At 37.4% G+C, this 17,310-nt stretch overlaps 1 protein-coding gene across 2 annotated transcripts in view; it reads left to right on the top strand.

The window, feature by feature from the left end:
* Nucleotides 1–17,310, top strand: part of HIPP1 (HP1 and insulator partner protein 1) — a 242,426-nt gene that overhangs the window by 37,772 nt on the left and 187,344 nt on the right. For both annotated transcript variants that reach the window (XM_067135488.2, XM_068225056.1), the window contains exon 3: nucleotides 13,149–13,357. In XM_067135488.2, coding sequence (XP_066991589.2) covers nucleotides 13,149–13,357 — 209 coding nt within the window. The remainder of the gene's footprint in view (nucleotides 1–13,148; nucleotides 13,358–17,310) is intronic.

Raw genomic sequence — 17,310 nt, 5'->3', positions numbered from 1 at the left:
CATCTGGCAACTTTTTTAAAATTGGAAAGTGTTTTATCCCACAAGAAGACTAAATCTTTTACTCATGCAATTTTACAACCATATCTTTTAAACTCCAAGAACAGCAGCTGAGTGTACAACTGAAAATTGGACTTAAATACGAGAGTTGATGAATTGACCAACAAGCAAGATACGATTGTTCATGTGCACGAAATGTTTTTAATATATTGTATTTTATCCTGTACATATATATATGTCAGTTTAAGTGAAGATATGTTTTATACACTAACCTCAACATAATATTTTAGACATACAGTTGCAATATTGTACATACTGACATATGCCAATTCACGTTAAGACATGCCCCATTTGTATGTGACTAAATGCACATCATCATACGACATTCCCTTGACAATGCAATTTAATCAAAGCTTCATCATATAAATATGTATTCATGGTTCAGCTGAAGATGACCTTGTATGTGGGGTCGAAACCGGTCCTGTAGCTTAATATAAGCAATAAACAAGTATTGATTGGTGGAAATTCTTTCCTATTTTTAATTGTGTAATTCGTCAATACGGAAATGAAGGTTATAGATTATGATAAAACCTGACATTCGGGCTGTATGTTCCAAAGAACTACAGCGTGAGCCCCAGTTGAGTTGCTGGTTATTCTCTGTGCCTTGTCTGGGTAAGTGGATGATACAATAGCCATGTGACTCATGTAGCTCACCTAGTGATGTTGTGGTCTCAGCTAATCTGCGATAATCTTCCGTATAGCATGATTGCTTCTTATACACCAGTAATTGATTGGTTTAGTGCATTACATGGTTCTTGAATTAAGTGTTGAACAGTACATCTTGTGCTATAGCTTTTGAAATGCAGTTTTGAAGATTGAGACTGTATTGCAGAGAGTGAACTGGAATATCATCACACACTGCAATGCTTGTCTACAGGCTGAGGTAGAGCATTTTGAACATAAACTGTAATGGGATAAGTTTTATTATTTTCCTATTTGTGTTTCAATCTGATTATCCATTCATCAAAGATGATGGCATACAGGAACTGCGTGACAGTAACTATGCTCTCGTTTACTGGCACATGGCATGCAGGAAGGACAGAAATCCTTGCGGGGCTTGCCCTATACAATCCCCTCCATGGGCGACAATAATGGTTTACAGTCATCAGTGTTGCTCTCTAGGCCACACACTTTCCTTGGACACAGGTGCCATTGTAAAGGACGAGCAATGTTCAATAAGGGAATGTGAAATAAACGCTAAAGAAGAGATATAGTACTATAAAAGAAATAACAATGAAGTGACCTTGACAGTCACCCTGAAGTAGAGCTTTGAATCATCGAAGCATGGAGCGTCTTTCGTCTTAGTACTGCTCCTGCTGTCTTTGCTAGTGCCTGAAGTTCATCCAGTTCTTCTGCATCCAGCTGTGGCATTGGATAGGTTGTGTTATGAGTAACGCATCTCTTAAAACATTTCTGGGCCGTTTCTTCTGTCACTGTTCTCCACGAAGATTTGGTCCAGGATACAGTGTCACTGAAATTTAACATTTTTGTTAAATATGACTCTCATACAGCATCATCTATTCATCCTACCAGTGATCAGAGGTCTCTTCCTTTATTGCAACTTGTACACCTGAATTATCCCCAGATCCAGAGGCTGATTGTGTGATGTCATTTATGTTAGGAGGTAAAAAAAAATTCACATTGGAGAGTTGAATTGCAGGGTAATAAACTGAATTGTCAAAAAGAAAAATGATGTTCTGGTTTTGTTTGGTGATTTTATTTTTAAGTTCTTTTAGCTACTGGAAGTGTGGTGCACATGCGTCTGCTATGCCCCTTTGCAGCCTCATTTTTTACAGTCAGTGACTTGCTTGGAGTGGTGCTATAGAAGAGAAGCATGTCTTATCAAGATTGGAAATGTCCTTAAGTTCATACTTGATCATTTCTGCAGTCTAGGGGGTAGCTTGCCTGCCCTTTATGCCGAGGCCCCAGATTCTGTTCCCGGCCAGGTCAGACTTTCTCTCTATCTGAGGTTTAGTTCTAGGTTGATAGAGCCTTTGTGAGTACAGTTGAGGATAGCTGTGTGAGAGAGTGATCCCAGCCTGCAAAGCCAAGAATAATTAACCAAACCCCATGGCTATCTGCCCTTCCATTCTTAATCTTTTCACTTAAGCAAAGTAAGAGTGGACACATGGCCTTGGGGATGAGTGCTTAGGGCGACTGGCCGTGCTCGCTGTACAGAATACTTTTCATTTTCTGCTTTCTCTCTCATATTTGTTTACTTTGTTAAAACATGATAGGTTGACAATAACAATATACATATATATATATATATATATATATATATATATATATATATATATTTATACACAGGAAGAATAATTTAAGAGTTCAGACTTCTGCTCACATATCAGATGTAAGGCTTTTCAGGCGTTTGCTCTATATCTAATTCTCTCCATGGGAATTTAGAATATTCCATTCTGCTCACATGCCTTGGGAAGTCCCGAGCGAGTGCCATATGGCTTGTGGCAACACTGGCGAAATAAGAAGTGTTCACTGCCGGCAAGCAGCTGTTTAGCACTCTGTCCCTCAGTTCGCTAGAAACTATTGGACTTTTAAGGTGTGTTGTGAGGTTATTATCACGATGGTTAAATACACTATAGAGCAAAGAATATTTTTGGTCAAGTGTTATTTGAACAAGAAGAAGAAACCAGTTAAGAGGTGCCTTCGAAAATTCCGTAGACAATTTCCCAGTGCAACTGTACCATCAAAACGTTACGTGCATCAGCTCGTTTACAAGTGGTGTAGTACTGGTTCCTTAAGCAATAAGAAAAAAAAGCGAAGGGGAACAGCTCTCACACGGGAGAGGTTAGAAGATATACAGGCAAGACTCCAGGTCAGTCCACATAAGTCGCTTTGGAGAGTAGTTCAGGAAAGTGGTATTTGACCTTCTTCAGCACGTAATGCAACAAAATTGTTACATTTACGACCTTAACGGACTCATTTAGTCCATAACATACTGCCTACAGATATCAATGCAAGAATACGATTTTGCAATTGGCTAATGAATAGTGTCCATGAAGGTATTGTGGATCCAAACTTAATTTTTTGAGCGACGAAGCCTGGTTTCATTTGAGTGGATATGTCAATTCACATAACAATAGAATCTGTTATACAGACAACATCCGAGACCTCTGCACAATGTGAAGGTGGGTGTGTGGTGCGCTATCAGTGCCCGACGAATTATTGGTCCGATATTTTTTCAGGACACGATTACTTCTGACCATTATATTCACAACATTCTGGAACCATTTTTTGCTGAACTGACCGAAGAAGAGAAAAGGTACAGCTATTTCCAGTAGGATAGTGCAATACCCCGTACGGCGCGTACCTCTATGTGATGGTTACGGGAAGTGCTCGATAATGATCAGATCATTAGTAAAGGCTTATGGCCCCCTTGTTCGCCTGATTAATCACATGTGATTTTTATCTATGGGGAAATCTTAAAAGAAAAGTTTACAGGAATAATGCTCGAACTGCAGAAGAGTTAAAAATTGAAATTAGGAACATTGTGCGTTCTATCGGTGTCCATGAACTACAAAGTGTGTTTCGAAATCTCATTACAAGATGTGAAGTTTGCACTGCAGCTGAAGGAGATCACTTTCAGCATCGTCTGCAAATACTGGTGAGTTCAGTTTAATTTCCTAGTTTATTTATTTCTTTGTGTATTCATTTACTTATTTGTCCAGAGCATCTATGTAGGCGGTGAGTTCAGTTTCGTTTAGTTTTTATAGGAGTAATCATGCCGCTTCTTTGAGCAGACTACTCCTGCTTGTCATGGCGGGCACTGCGCTCGCTGTCTCCGCTTCCCAGCGTGCCTAATCCTTGGCACTCTGTTCTGAACTTTTAAATTAATCGCCCTGTATACATATATATATATATATATATATATATATATATATATATATATATATATATAGAGAGAGAGAGAGAGAGAGAGAGAGAGAGAGAGAGTGTTCAGTCAAATATCTTTAGAAATTTTAGTCACTTCCATTCATGCAGGATTCCCCATCCTTCTTTTAGATCAATGGCTTTGGACACAGCATTAAGAGATTTATATCTTTCTCATCATTTTATTCAGTCATAACTCGATATGAGTAAAAGAGCTTCATCTGCAATGTTCGGTTTCTTGTGCATTATGAAATAATGAGTGAGCATTGCACTGAATTTACTTATACAAGCACTAAAACGTTGGTAGTGAAGAGCAATAAATATCGTGGGAAAAGATGAGCTCGAAGGTTGGTCAAACCCACCCTTACCTTCTAACTGATTGCCCCTGACATCTGGTGACTCGACTAGTAACTACAGACTGACAAGGCTAGATATCGTGAAGTTAGAACTTCCCAAGCAGTCTACCGTAGCGAAGTACAGAAAAGCTGAACAGCACACGACTATTACAGCAGTGCACCGGCTACCCTACACGGCTCTCTTCCAACTGCTATAGCAGTCCACTGCAGAAAAAAAGTTAAAAACCTTTCACCTAAACTGTTGTGAATGCTGCGATGTGTTGTTTCTAAAAGTTGAAACCACTCCTTGCTGGCAACAAAATCTCTTACCTTTCACATTCTGTCGTGCTTTTTGTGTATCATTGGTAAAAATCATTGGCAGCTTCTTCACACGCGTTCACTTAAACCATTCATAAGTGAAATCGTTCACCTCTTTGTACTTCAACTCTCGTTCTTCCTTTTTCATCCCATGGTATTTGTTTTCTTCCCGCTCTTTTTTTCTGGGAGTGACCAATTTTTTGTTAGAATGGTATCCACTTGTGTCCTGCCGTACTTAAAAGTTTGATAAGGTTCCTGGCAGAAATCCCTTGTTCTTGATAATCACTTTTCTGCTCTCGTCCAATGTAAAAATCACTCTATTGTATACAGAAGTTTTGTTGATCGCTGACTGTGGGGAAGTAGGAATGGAAGAGAGGAGTGCCGCTTCAGAGTTAATTTCCACAGTACTGCCAACCAAAGAGAGTGAAACTAATGGTGAGAAGTAGTAAATCGAGCTCAATTTGAACAGTACTCCATTTGTGCATGTTTATTAAATAGATAGAGAAAAAGATATAGAAATGAAAAATAGAAGCATAAAAAAGGGCAGTGCTGTAGGTTTCTTGTGGCTGTCTTGATGAGGATTTCTACGTGACATTAGAGGTCACCATAGTCTCACCTTCAGGTTCAAAGAAATATTTTATTTTGTTGGAGGACTTCAGTACTAATTGTGGGAGCACCACAGCAGACAACCATTTGAGGGACATGGTGGGGGCACTATGGCTTGCGGTTAGTACAATGCAAAATGATTCTCTCCATACCCAATCCCATAAAAAGGCAGTATACTATAGTGTATGGTAAATAGAGCCCTCAACATCCCTTTATCTAAAAGAGACCTTCAAATTATACTGAATATTATTCGATCAATAGCTAAATCAAACGGATAAAATGCACAATTTATCAATAAGAGCATCAATACAACCAAAAATGTCAAATTCGCACTTTAACCAGAGAATCAACAGATAAAAAAATCGTATTCCTCCTTTCATTCAGTAATGCAGATATATACCAAATTACAAATATTTTCAAGAAAAACAATCAACAGACCGTTATAATAATTTTTCCAATTTCTATAATAGTACCATTAACCTTTTAAGTGCTGAGTTACCAGTTGACTGTTTGGTACCTCAGTGCTGAGTTTTTTTATTCGTATGTAAAACAATTTGTTGAAGCCTCAATTTTTAACTTATCAGTGGGGTGATTAGCTTAAAATCTTTATAAATGTTGGTTGTTTATAAATCTAAATGCAAATGGAAAATCCTACACTTATGTTCAATATTATTTTGAGAGAAAACAAAATTACACTTATGTGCCCATGTGTGCATTATCTTTATACAAAGTAAAGAGACCAAAATAATATTATTTCCTAAAATATGTAGGCAACTAATACATGTAACTTCTTAGAAGTATATAAGTTGATATTTTAAAATACTTTCCAAACCTGGAATGTGGTGATAGTTAAATGTTTTCTACTGGTGATTTGTGATGCTGATTTGTTCATCTATCTGCACCAACTCCACTGGCACAAAATTTCCTAAAAAATCAGTGATTTTCGGGTTGTCATCAAACACTACTTGTCCCTCAGAGCCTGTGACAGTTACCTGAAACTCTGGTGAAGAAAAGTAATCCATCCGCTGCAAAATTAGCGAAAAATAGCTTTTGTACTCACCGTGTTTTTCTTCTTTAGTTTAGGAGGAGGCTCTGTTTCTTTCTTACATACAATATTTTCGGCACTCTCTCTATCACTCTCACTTTCAAAATAGCTTAACAATTCCTTAACATGATTATCTCCATCATCACTTTCCGCCGTGGTTAATAACTGAAAGATTCTGTGATCCGAAATAACATCGCTGCAAGAGCAACTAAAATGATGTTCCGCCATGATTGTTTACATCACAGATTAACTCCACAGACATCTACATAAAGCTCTGTAACTTACTTCCCGAAGCTATAATATCTGATCAGTTAGTTCTAAATAATGCCCAACAGATGGCAGAACATGTTAGAGATCAAATTCGCACTCGAAAGTGAACCGGGAAACTCAAAAAGATTAAAATTTTCGCACACCGTCTATAGACGGGCGTAGCACTGGTGGACCGGCTGCGTCAGCCCATCTGTAGGCAGGCGTAGCACTCGTCGGGTTAATCAAACTATTAAATTTTGTCAATGAGGTGTCTACTAATTGCAGTGCAATAGCTGCAGAATTACATACGTAGGACAAACAGGACGTAGTTTTTCAATACGATACATGGAACATGTTTATGCTTCAAGATACAATCTGTTCTCTGCCATGGCACAGCTCATGGCAGACTTTAGGCATAGTTTTACATCAATTGACCAAGATTTAAGCATATTGAAAGTGGATAAGAAGGGTACCATGTTCAATATATTGGAGAACTGTTACAATCCTAACTATAATATTAATGAAAAACTATGAAAAACCTATATTCTGTTTGACATAATCATTCCCTTATACGCAAAGTCTAAACGTAAAAAAGACACAACGTCAAGTCCACCAATCTACTCATCCTTACCTACCCCTCCCTTTCTCACACATCCCTCCTCCAACCCCTGCCATCATAAGCTATGCCTCCGCTCCCTCTTGGCGTGTTGGTGTTGGTGTCCGTGCCGAGTGCACATAAATTACGAAGAATATGTGGCTGACTCTCATATAGCTGTATGTTAATCCCAATCTTTTAGCTTCCCTTCTTTTCTCAAAATTCACTTCAAATATTGTTTTCTTTTTCAGACATTCTTTTCACACTGAATTGAAACAAAGATCATTACATCTGATGGAAAGGCCATTTATTCAAGTTGTGAACATCCCCTTCAAAGCTATATAAACTGTTGCTCGTATATTCTATTCAATAAGTCATAATTTGTAGGTCGAATGGGTCCACTATACACACAGACAATGAATATCAGACATGATATGGGTTTTTGGGCTTATGCCGTGTCAAGAAAATAAGGTGAAATTCTTTACGTTTTGCAGAGAACTCTGCTCTGTGTCATCAGAAGAAAATCTTGACTGTCCACGAGAAAGGCAGTTGATGTTAGACTATGCCAAAAGTCTGCTATGAGCTGTGCCATGGCAGAGAACCAATTGTATCTTGAAGCATAAACATGTTCCATGTATTTTATTGAAAAACTACGCCCTGTTTGCCCTACGAGAAGTCTTTCTCATGGATAGTCAAGATTTTCTTCTGATGACGCAGAGCAGAGTTCTCTGCGAAACGTGAAGAAGTTCACCTTTTTTTCTTGACACGGCATTAGCCCAAAAGCCTATATCATGCCTAAATACGGGCCATGAAGTCATCAATGGAACAAAATGAATATCAGCTCCAAGATCAATTCAAGACTCAAGAATACTTGTGTATTATAAGGACATTGGCATGGTCCAACAACACCATTCACAATTAGTTTTAATGTGTTATTTTAATTCCAATTTTAAATACGTTGTCTAACATTTCATCACTGTTTTAGATTAAGACTTTACTTTGTAATATTTTATTGGTGGGTGTATATATGCATGTATTTCTAATTTTGACCATGGCTGAAAATGACCTAATGTAGCAAGGTCGAAACTAGTACCAATAATATAATATTGATCTAATAGTATTGAATAGGTGGACCTTTCTCTACCCTTTGATATTGACAAGTACAAATAACGTACTTCCTCCCTTTCTTCTCTCACACTCCATGCAGTTATCCCTCTCTCCCTTATTGACATGCTCGCTACACCAAGCAAGCGATCAGCTGTTCGCAGTTCAACACAAGGCCACACACAAGCTAGCCAGTCCAAAATAAGACTGGCAAGGAAAAGTGTAAGAAAGGGACACGTGTCCCTAACTTTGCCAGTTAAAAATAAAACCATATCTATCTATCTACTCAGACACATACAATACAATCTGTAACTTGTTATATCCTTTTTTGATCCTTTCAATTAATTTTTTGATTCTTTTCTTCCAGATTTTTAAAAATCTTTAACATCTTTAGTGAAACCAAGTCCAGCATTTCAACCCCTATCATTTTGGGTGAAGTTTTCCCGCTTTGGAATTTTAACAACCCAATTTGATCAGTACAAGACCTCCAACAATCACAGTTTATCAACCAAATTTTGGAACAGCAATTTTAAAATTTTAATTTAATAGTTACAATGAAGTATTTCAAGTTTTTCAGAGAACTAAGCACAATACCCTGATACTTGGTGTCTTTTATCGGTACATAATTTCTCTGAAGGGTTTTAGTTTTATACCATTACTGAGAACCAAAGGGCAGCCAGGTCCGATAGGATGAAGTTTTGGGAGCGGAAGAAGAAGCTGAAAGGCTGACTCTCTTAAATACTATTAGACTTGAATGTATATGACTGATTAAAGTGCTCCAGTAGGGGCATACACTATGTAAAAAAAAAAAAAAAAAAAAAAAGATATAATTTAGAAAAACACCACTTTAAACAAGGTGTATTTTATTTCATTTACAAATGTGGTGTTAAGTTTGTGTACCCTCAACAATGGCAAATTTGACCAAAGGTCCATAGATAAAATAACTTGCTTGCATGCATGTTAATGTAAAAATGTAGTTTTTCAACTGTGACAATTCTGAGAACTATGCACAATATCATAAGTGGGCGATGATCTGCAACAACAACTAGTTCTGTGCAGTAAAATTAGGAGATACTTTAAAAATTTTTGTTGGCTGCATTGTGTTCTGAAGTTTGTGCCCTCAAAAATGGCAAATTTGACTCAAGTCGAGAGACTACAATCTTATTTGTTTGCATGCATGTTTATATAACGCAGGACATTCAATAGTGGCAAATTTGACCAGAGTCTATAGACGACATCAGGAATTTGACTGGTTACTCAAAGAAACATTTCAGTGTTTTTAGAAATGGAACTGAATCTTTGCCTTTTTTTAACACTGTATCCTTAATGGCTGAAGATGTCTTTAAAAAAGATGAAACGTGCACCGATAATGTTATCCTGATAATCATCAGGTATTCTAAAGTTGGAATTTCCTAGAAAAAGAACCATAACACTTCTTAAGATTGTTAATACGAGCTTAAAAATTAAATGCTTTTTTATGTAAATTTAGGATAGTTAAATGATTTTCCAAATCAAAGAGGCCCCAGTCTCATTTAGTTCAGACTAACACCACCCCACTGTATGGTACGCACAATTGTAACCTCGCCAGTGACAAAGGTTTAATATTGAATTCAAGCAGCAGATATAAATTTTCTGAGATGCATGTTACAGAAAACTAAGGAGAGAGAGTGAGAAATGAAATAAGTAAGCAGTTGAAGATTTATGAAAATGGAAAAATTGACAGCTGATTAGAACTTTTTAAATCTGATGAATGAAGAAAGAATGTCAAAACCAAAAAATTACAAATTGAAGGTAAGAGACCCATTCTCTCATACTGTCTAAAAGCATATACACTGAAAGAGAGGGAAGTTAGTAAATTGCAAGCATGTGAAATGAAGTTTCTATGAACTACCCTCCAGATAATATGTTACGGACCATGTAAGGAACGATGACATCAGAATGGAACTAGAAGTGGACTCGATAGACGAGAAGCTAAGGGCTTCGAGACTAACATGGTATGGACATGTGAAGCGAATGCCTGGCACAAAAACACCACATGCCTACCTAGGAAGAAATGGCTGCACCAACTGTTAAATGATGTGGGGAGAAGAGGAGGGGAACTGGGAGTCAGTTGTTAGAGAGAAGGCATTTCTAGACAGACAACGATGGTGAAGGCTCATACACCACCACCCTACCCGGCAGACTGGAGGGATTCTGTGATGATGATGATGATGATGATGATGATGAAGGTAAGATATTTTGAGGAGAGCCCAGGTTAGAGAAGTATGGACAAACCTGGTTAAGAATAACGTATGACAGCAGGATCTCTAATGAAACATAGGTGTGTGAATGTGGAGTGATAGAAAGATAAAGTGAAGAACCTTATTTATCCTTACCCTGCTACATTTAGATACGGAAAAATTATCATGATGATTTGTATATGCCTGTGTTAGATTTTACGTGAATTGATATAACTTTCTGCAAAGAAATTTGTAATATTTTATTTTATGACATACATTGGATTACTCTAGACAATGATAATAATACGGTAATATCATGATGAATAGAATATCTAGTGTGATCACTCTGCTCTCTCAACATTGTCATTGGTGGACCCACTGGTGTGTGGTGCTGCAGTCGAAATGAACCAGCTACAACACGTGTCAAATTGTCAACGAAGGTAATAGCGTGCATACGTAAAGTCATGGTAAAAATTTTAACTTCTATCGAGGCAATTTTTTTAAATATTTTGCGAAAATCTATATTACCATCTGTGCAGTGCTTTGTGTGTGCAATCAACTGATTTTCTATTATTTCGGTTTCGTTCCTAGTTGTAAGTCGGTTACGGAAGGAAGCCTGATGGTAGGACGATTTTTTTACACCACTGAAAGAAAAGAATCTGTTATTAGAGTTATCTGATAGTGTTATTCCATGGAAAATAAGCAGTTGTCGGCCAGGAACATATGTGACCTGCATTTTGGCAGATTTAATTATAAAGATGGACTGTTTAATTGTGAACGGTGAAAACGCTGAACTTCCTCGACCTATCCACTATCGCGAAAGACACCCTGGAGGAGAAGGAATTACAACAGTATCAAAAAGATAAGGAACAAGAATCACGACTGTGAGTGAAGCAGAGATGGTAACAGCAAGCGGTGAAGTTCAAAGTCAGCCTAGTTGTAGTCAAATTCACAGTCAGTTTAGTTCTCTTACCCATGCCCAAAAGCCAATAGCGTCTCTCAAAAGGTGATTAATGAACGCAGTTCGTACTTTAATGTCTCTTTCTACAGTCAGAGCTAGGATTTATTTCCTACAGAGGCAGATTAAGGACACAGAATGTTTAATGGTTTATGTTCTCTGTTTAAAAAGTATTTTTTTAAAAGTATGTAAAGCACAATATTGTTTTCACTTTTCGTAATGTTCCCTTTTATCTCGTGTGTTCTCTTATTAAAGTCCAAAGATATTTCTTAGTGGGGATTGAGAATATTATTGACAACTTTGACAGTATTATTCATAAGTCTAAACAACTGGGTGTTGCATTTGGTTATTTGCGTATCAGTGTAACCACTAAAACAGCTGGCTGTTGTAGCGTTGGTAATTGGCTCCACTGGCGCCACTGTCGCACTTGAACTCTGTGAGTGATCTCACTAGGTACTCTGTTCGTCATGATAATGTTGATTTTACATCCCATGAACTACTTTTAGGTTTCCGGTGACACCGAGGTGCCAGAATTTTGTCCCGCAGGAGTTTTTTAATGTGCCATTAAATCTACCGACATGAGACTGACATATTTGAGGACCTTCTAATACCACCAGACTGAGCCAGGATCGAACCTGGCAAGTTAGGCTCAGAAGGCCAGTGCTCTACCTACCGACCTACGCAGCGTGGCGGAAATTTATAGACATGGCATCCCTTGGGTTAAACTATCACAGTTGTGGTTTGCCGAGTTGAAAAATTGAAATGACCTCAATGATGGAAACTTAAGGGAAAATGTTATTCTCTAATTGACGTAACCCAGATTATAGGTTTTCTCCTCTCAGTTGTGGGACACTAGTGAATTCATACGGAGACATTAACTGTATGAATCCACTCATTCGCCTGCTTCATTTACAGAATATTTAAAAATTTCTTTGAGGATTTTATTGTTAAAATTGAGGAACTACTCCATTTTGGCTAAGTATGGTATATTTTTTAGTTAGTGGCTAGATAATGAACTTTGCTGGATAGTTGGATTTTGTGCAAGTGGGGGGTCCTTCTTGAGCATATTGTAAAATATTCTTCAAGACATTCAAGTAATAAGGGGAAGCAAGGTGTGTTTTCACATGCTAAGGGACTGAAACAAAGAATATGTCAAGAATATTTGCAACAGAGTATTGTTTTTCTTATAAAGGGAAAATCTCAGCTTTGCAAACAAATTAAAAAGAAAAATGAAAGCCGGGAAGTGGACCGCTATGGGGATAATGGAGACTGGGTTTCCTTGTTTTCTTTTGCCTGGAGGAGAAAAAAAAAAAAAATCCAGAGCAGAGAGCATAAAATCCTCCATGTCATCGCGTGGGATGGAAAACTTGAAATTTTGGTCAGGGGAAGTTCAGTAGTACACCCTTTAGAAGAATGGATTTTAAAATGCTTTAATCAGCCAACTCTAATAACAATGACCTAATGTCTAGATCGATGCTTTCACAGTCTAGAATAATAAACTTGATACTTCTTGGGTTTATGTCTTACAAAACAAAGTGCATGGGAATTGTTAAGTCTTGGGAAGACTTTTCTCTGGTTCGTCTTAACTGAACCTCAACCGATGTCTGCTGTAGTAATTATCTAACTGCTTCTCTAAATTTATATCATCTTACATTTTGTGTCGGTTAGAAATTAATTTACTACTGTAAGTAGTAATAGCTAAAATTCTGCTCCTGCATTGGATTCGTCTGTTACATTCATTAATGCCTTGTTACATTTTTATGCAATGTTTCAGCTTACTCAAACCTAATTAAGACCTTGGAAAATGAAAACCAGAAGCAGAGAAAGAAAGATGGAGAGGAGATCACCAAGCAGAGATCAAGTGTTCGTCAGAATGCCGGTACATTTAATTATCATGAAATTTGTCTCCGGCGCTATGATAACTTGGTTCAGGTGATCCTCACACCTCAGTGCACAAAAATGAAGAATGCTCTTAATATTCAGGTAATATTGTTTGTAATTTTTCTAATGTAATCTTTAGAAATGTAAAGTGGTGTAAAACCGACAATGATGAACAGTTTTGTCTTACAAGTATGAGTCAAGCAAAAGAAAATCTCCAGTTTACTGTCTCAAAAGTATTACCAAAGTGGGTTTCGGAAATTGGGAATAGTGTGGAGGATTTCATTATTTTTAGTGTCTCACATTCTATTATGAGCATAATTCAATTTGCAGACTACTTTCTGCTCCAATGTGTACTTTTTTTTTTTTTTAAAGATATTCATTACTGTTTAACCAGATTCTAAGATGGAAATAATGTTTAAATATTGTTTTGATAGCTTTAGTGTGTTGTAATGGAAATGCTACATGCATAAAACCATTCACAAAATTACATTTTTGTGTATTGGCACCTTGGTAAGTTTTTATTTTAAAATGAACCAGTAGCAAACTTCTTGAAAACAGGTTGAATGCTTAAATGATTTGCAAATGAAGGTGAAAGAAACTCTGCTCTCTTTTCGTGACCTGGGCTTGAACTGCAGTACTCTTCACTTGGTTTCCCATATGGTAAAGGAATTTTAGGCTGACAGAGCCAATTATGTGAAAGAAGAAAATGCCCTGTTTCTTCTTCTAATCTTTACTGATAATCAATGAAGTCTATTTACAGTATATGCACAAAGTTAACCTGGTAATAAAATGGGGTAGGATTTATATTGTCTGCGAAACTGGTTTCTAATCAAGCCTTGGAATATTAAAAGTACCGATTCAGAAGTTGTTGTTGTTGTTGTTATTCTTATTATTATTATTATTATTATTATTATTATTATTATTATCATCATCATCATCATCATCATCATCACCATCACTCTTGACTGACAGAGATTCGTCCAGAAACTGCTTCCACGATGGAACATGGAAGACCCACTCTCAACGCACTCTTGATTTTTATACCCTTCCGACTACTGGAAATATCGGCTTTGTACCATTGTAAAAGACTGTGTAGCACTTTGCAGTACGAGTCAGGGGTCTCCATATCACTAAACTGTCCACTACGTTACGATCTGAAGTACACCCCAAAACTCTTCTTTTCCACGACTTTTCTTAACTATACAGTATAATATTTCCTTCCTGCTGTATTACTTCATCTTCCACAATAATCTCTTCTCGTACAGAATTTTAAAAGATGCCTTACATGAATATATTACTCCTATTCATTACTATCATCATCATCATCATCATCATCATGTATCCCTTCCAACTTGCCGGGTAGAGTGCTGTTGAAAGAGCTCTCAATAGAGTTGTTTGTCCATGTAGGTGCCTCTCTCATGATCGCTCTCCAGTCCCCTCCTCTACTTTCTGTGTCTAGCTTCAGTTGGTCCAGCCTTCGTTTCCTTGGTCATCCAGCAGGTCTCCCTCCGTTGACTGTTCCATGAATCCACGTGGTATTAGAGTTCCTGGTATTGTCTTTACGTGCCCGAAACATTTAACACTTGCAACCTTGGTCTTTCTTCCAGAGGGTGCTCCACTCTGAAAGACGATGATTTCAAGTCTTGAAGTGCAGCCATTTTGTTGAACCTTTCTTTGACATTAATCATACACTTGGAAGATAATCATCTACAAAGCTGCGCTCCTAAGAGAAGAGAATACAAAACAAAGCAGCATCAGCTAGTTGCCAAGAAGTCAAACTAATGACTGTTCCAGGCTTTCATTCATAGCACCGCCACAATCGCCTCTTGCATGATCCATGCCATGCCATTTTATTTCTCCTGTAGTACACGAATAGCGCAGTGTCAGAATAACTTCAAACACACACCATGCTGATTTTCAAGACTATGAGAACATCATAAGGAGAATTTGATCAAAGACTTGAATATTACTTATCTAGACTCACAGAGTGCGCTGATGCTATGCGGAATATTGAACACTTCTGCGCATCGCCATGTTGCTGGCGCTTCAGCTTCGAATGCATTGCTAGCATGTGGTAATGTTTACAGACCCTTGCATGTTTTTGATTTGAATCATGCCTGTTAGTGGATCTGTTTTAGTATTATATTTGATGGAGTGATAATATATTGTCAAATGTTTTCAAGGAATGTGGGAGCTGATACATTACAGTAGTTAAATTGATCAGCAGTATTAGGTCTAAAGTTAGGCCTTACCTGTGGAATGGAAAGATATTCACGAGGGTGAATTTGTGTGTAGCCTTCATCTGTACAGATTGCTATCAGAAGGGATCTGATATTTCTTTTCACATGTGAGTTGAACTGTTATAAAATAACTTTCATTTACCATAATCGAGAACTAAGCAGGTTATAGGGTGGTTGATTCATGAAATTTAAAATATTTAGGCTTCTTTTTCTTGTTTGCCTTTTTCCAATTCATCGGGGATAATTGTTTAGAACTAAGCAGCTGTTCTGAAAAAGACGATATATTTTTCATACAAACTGTGTACCAGTATTACAAATTTGATAAACCTGGGCCTAGAATCCGTAAGATATGATTGATCATAAGTACAGCTGGGATTTCTATGTAATTACATATTTTGATTCTTGCTATTTAGGTGCTGGGAAAAGTCATGTGTTCACAAAACACCATGTTAGGATTATTATTATCGAATTTCATCTTGCATATTTTTTATATTTGTGGGTATTCCACATATTCTTAGTGAAATTACATACATTGTGTTTTCCTGTTTTCATATGAAATACATGGCTGAATTGAAGTTTCACACTTAATGTGGTGCTGTTGTCTGTCCTCTCAAGAGGGGGATTAAGGTAATTATGAGTGACAGGTATTTGAGAGGATGATAGGTGCAGGCAGAGACCCTTGCGAAATAGGTTTTTCTAAAGGTTCCAATTAGCTGCAGGAAAACTGTTACTTTACATGTGTCAGTCTTAAATCTTTCATCCCTTTTAGAGTTAATTGCTTTACAACTAGCCACTTTCATCTTGGAGTTTCCAGAAATATTTTTCTAAACGCATTTCTGTGACCTCTTTGTTATGTACTTAAGAATTTCCAAATGTATTCTTAGAGCTGTTTTCCTTTGAAATGTCTCAATTAGGTTTTAGTTTCTTTTGAACAGCTGAAGAACATAGTTCATGAACATCAGTTTCCTCTAGAGTCAATATGGCACCAGTAGCGTCCTCGCTGGCTTCAAAGTTAAAATCATGGATTGCAGTTGACGAGTCCTTTGCAGGTGATGGCAAAGTAGTGATTTGCCTAGCATGCAACAGGCATATCGCATGTTCCATGAAATCCCAGCTTGAGCAACATTCACAAAGTGTTCTGCACAGAAAAAAAAACCCAACAACAGTTAGGTCTACAAAAGAAACAAGTCCTTTTAACACAGATGCAGTCTTTTTATAAAGACGTATGCAGTGCAATGATTGTAGCCAATATTCCATGGTATAAACTTGAAGTGCCTGAATTCACATCTTTTCTGGAAAAAAATACTGCAAGCAACATGTTCCTGACCAATCAAAACTATGCAAGAATTATCTTCAAGTCTGCTACGACAAGGTAATGCACGGCATAAGACATCATATAGGAAATCTTTTCATGTGGGTTGCTGTTGATGAAACAACAGATGCTAAGGGTAGATTTATTGCAAATCTTGTGGTGGGGAAGCTACAACCTGACAGCACCTCAAAACTGTGTTTGATCTACTCTAAAGAGCTAGACTATACAAATCACTCAACTATTGTGAGATTTGTGAATGATGGATTAAGAGCTCTGTGGCTGACTGAGATGAAAGAGGAAAAGGTATTAGTGATGTATTCTGATGCTGCAGCAAATATGCTTAAGGCTGCAACTGCTTTGAAGGTGTTTTATCCCAATATGCTCCATTTTACATGCTTGGCTCATGGATTGCAACGTGTTGCCGAAGATATTAGAGCTAAGTTTCCACAAGTGAATAGATTCATTTCAGCAACAGAAAGGTTTTTATAAAAGCTCCACAATGA

Source organism: Anabrus simplex, chromosome 1 (genome assembly GCF_040414725.1).
Source record: "Anabrus simplex isolate iqAnaSimp1 chromosome 1, ASM4041472v1, whole genome shotgun sequence".
Lineage (NCBI taxonomy): Eukaryota > Metazoa > Arthropoda > Insecta > Orthoptera > Tettigoniidae > Anabrus > Anabrus simplex.
The sequence above is the reverse complement of the archived record's forward strand: the minus strand, read 5'-3'. Positions and strand labels throughout refer to the sequence as shown.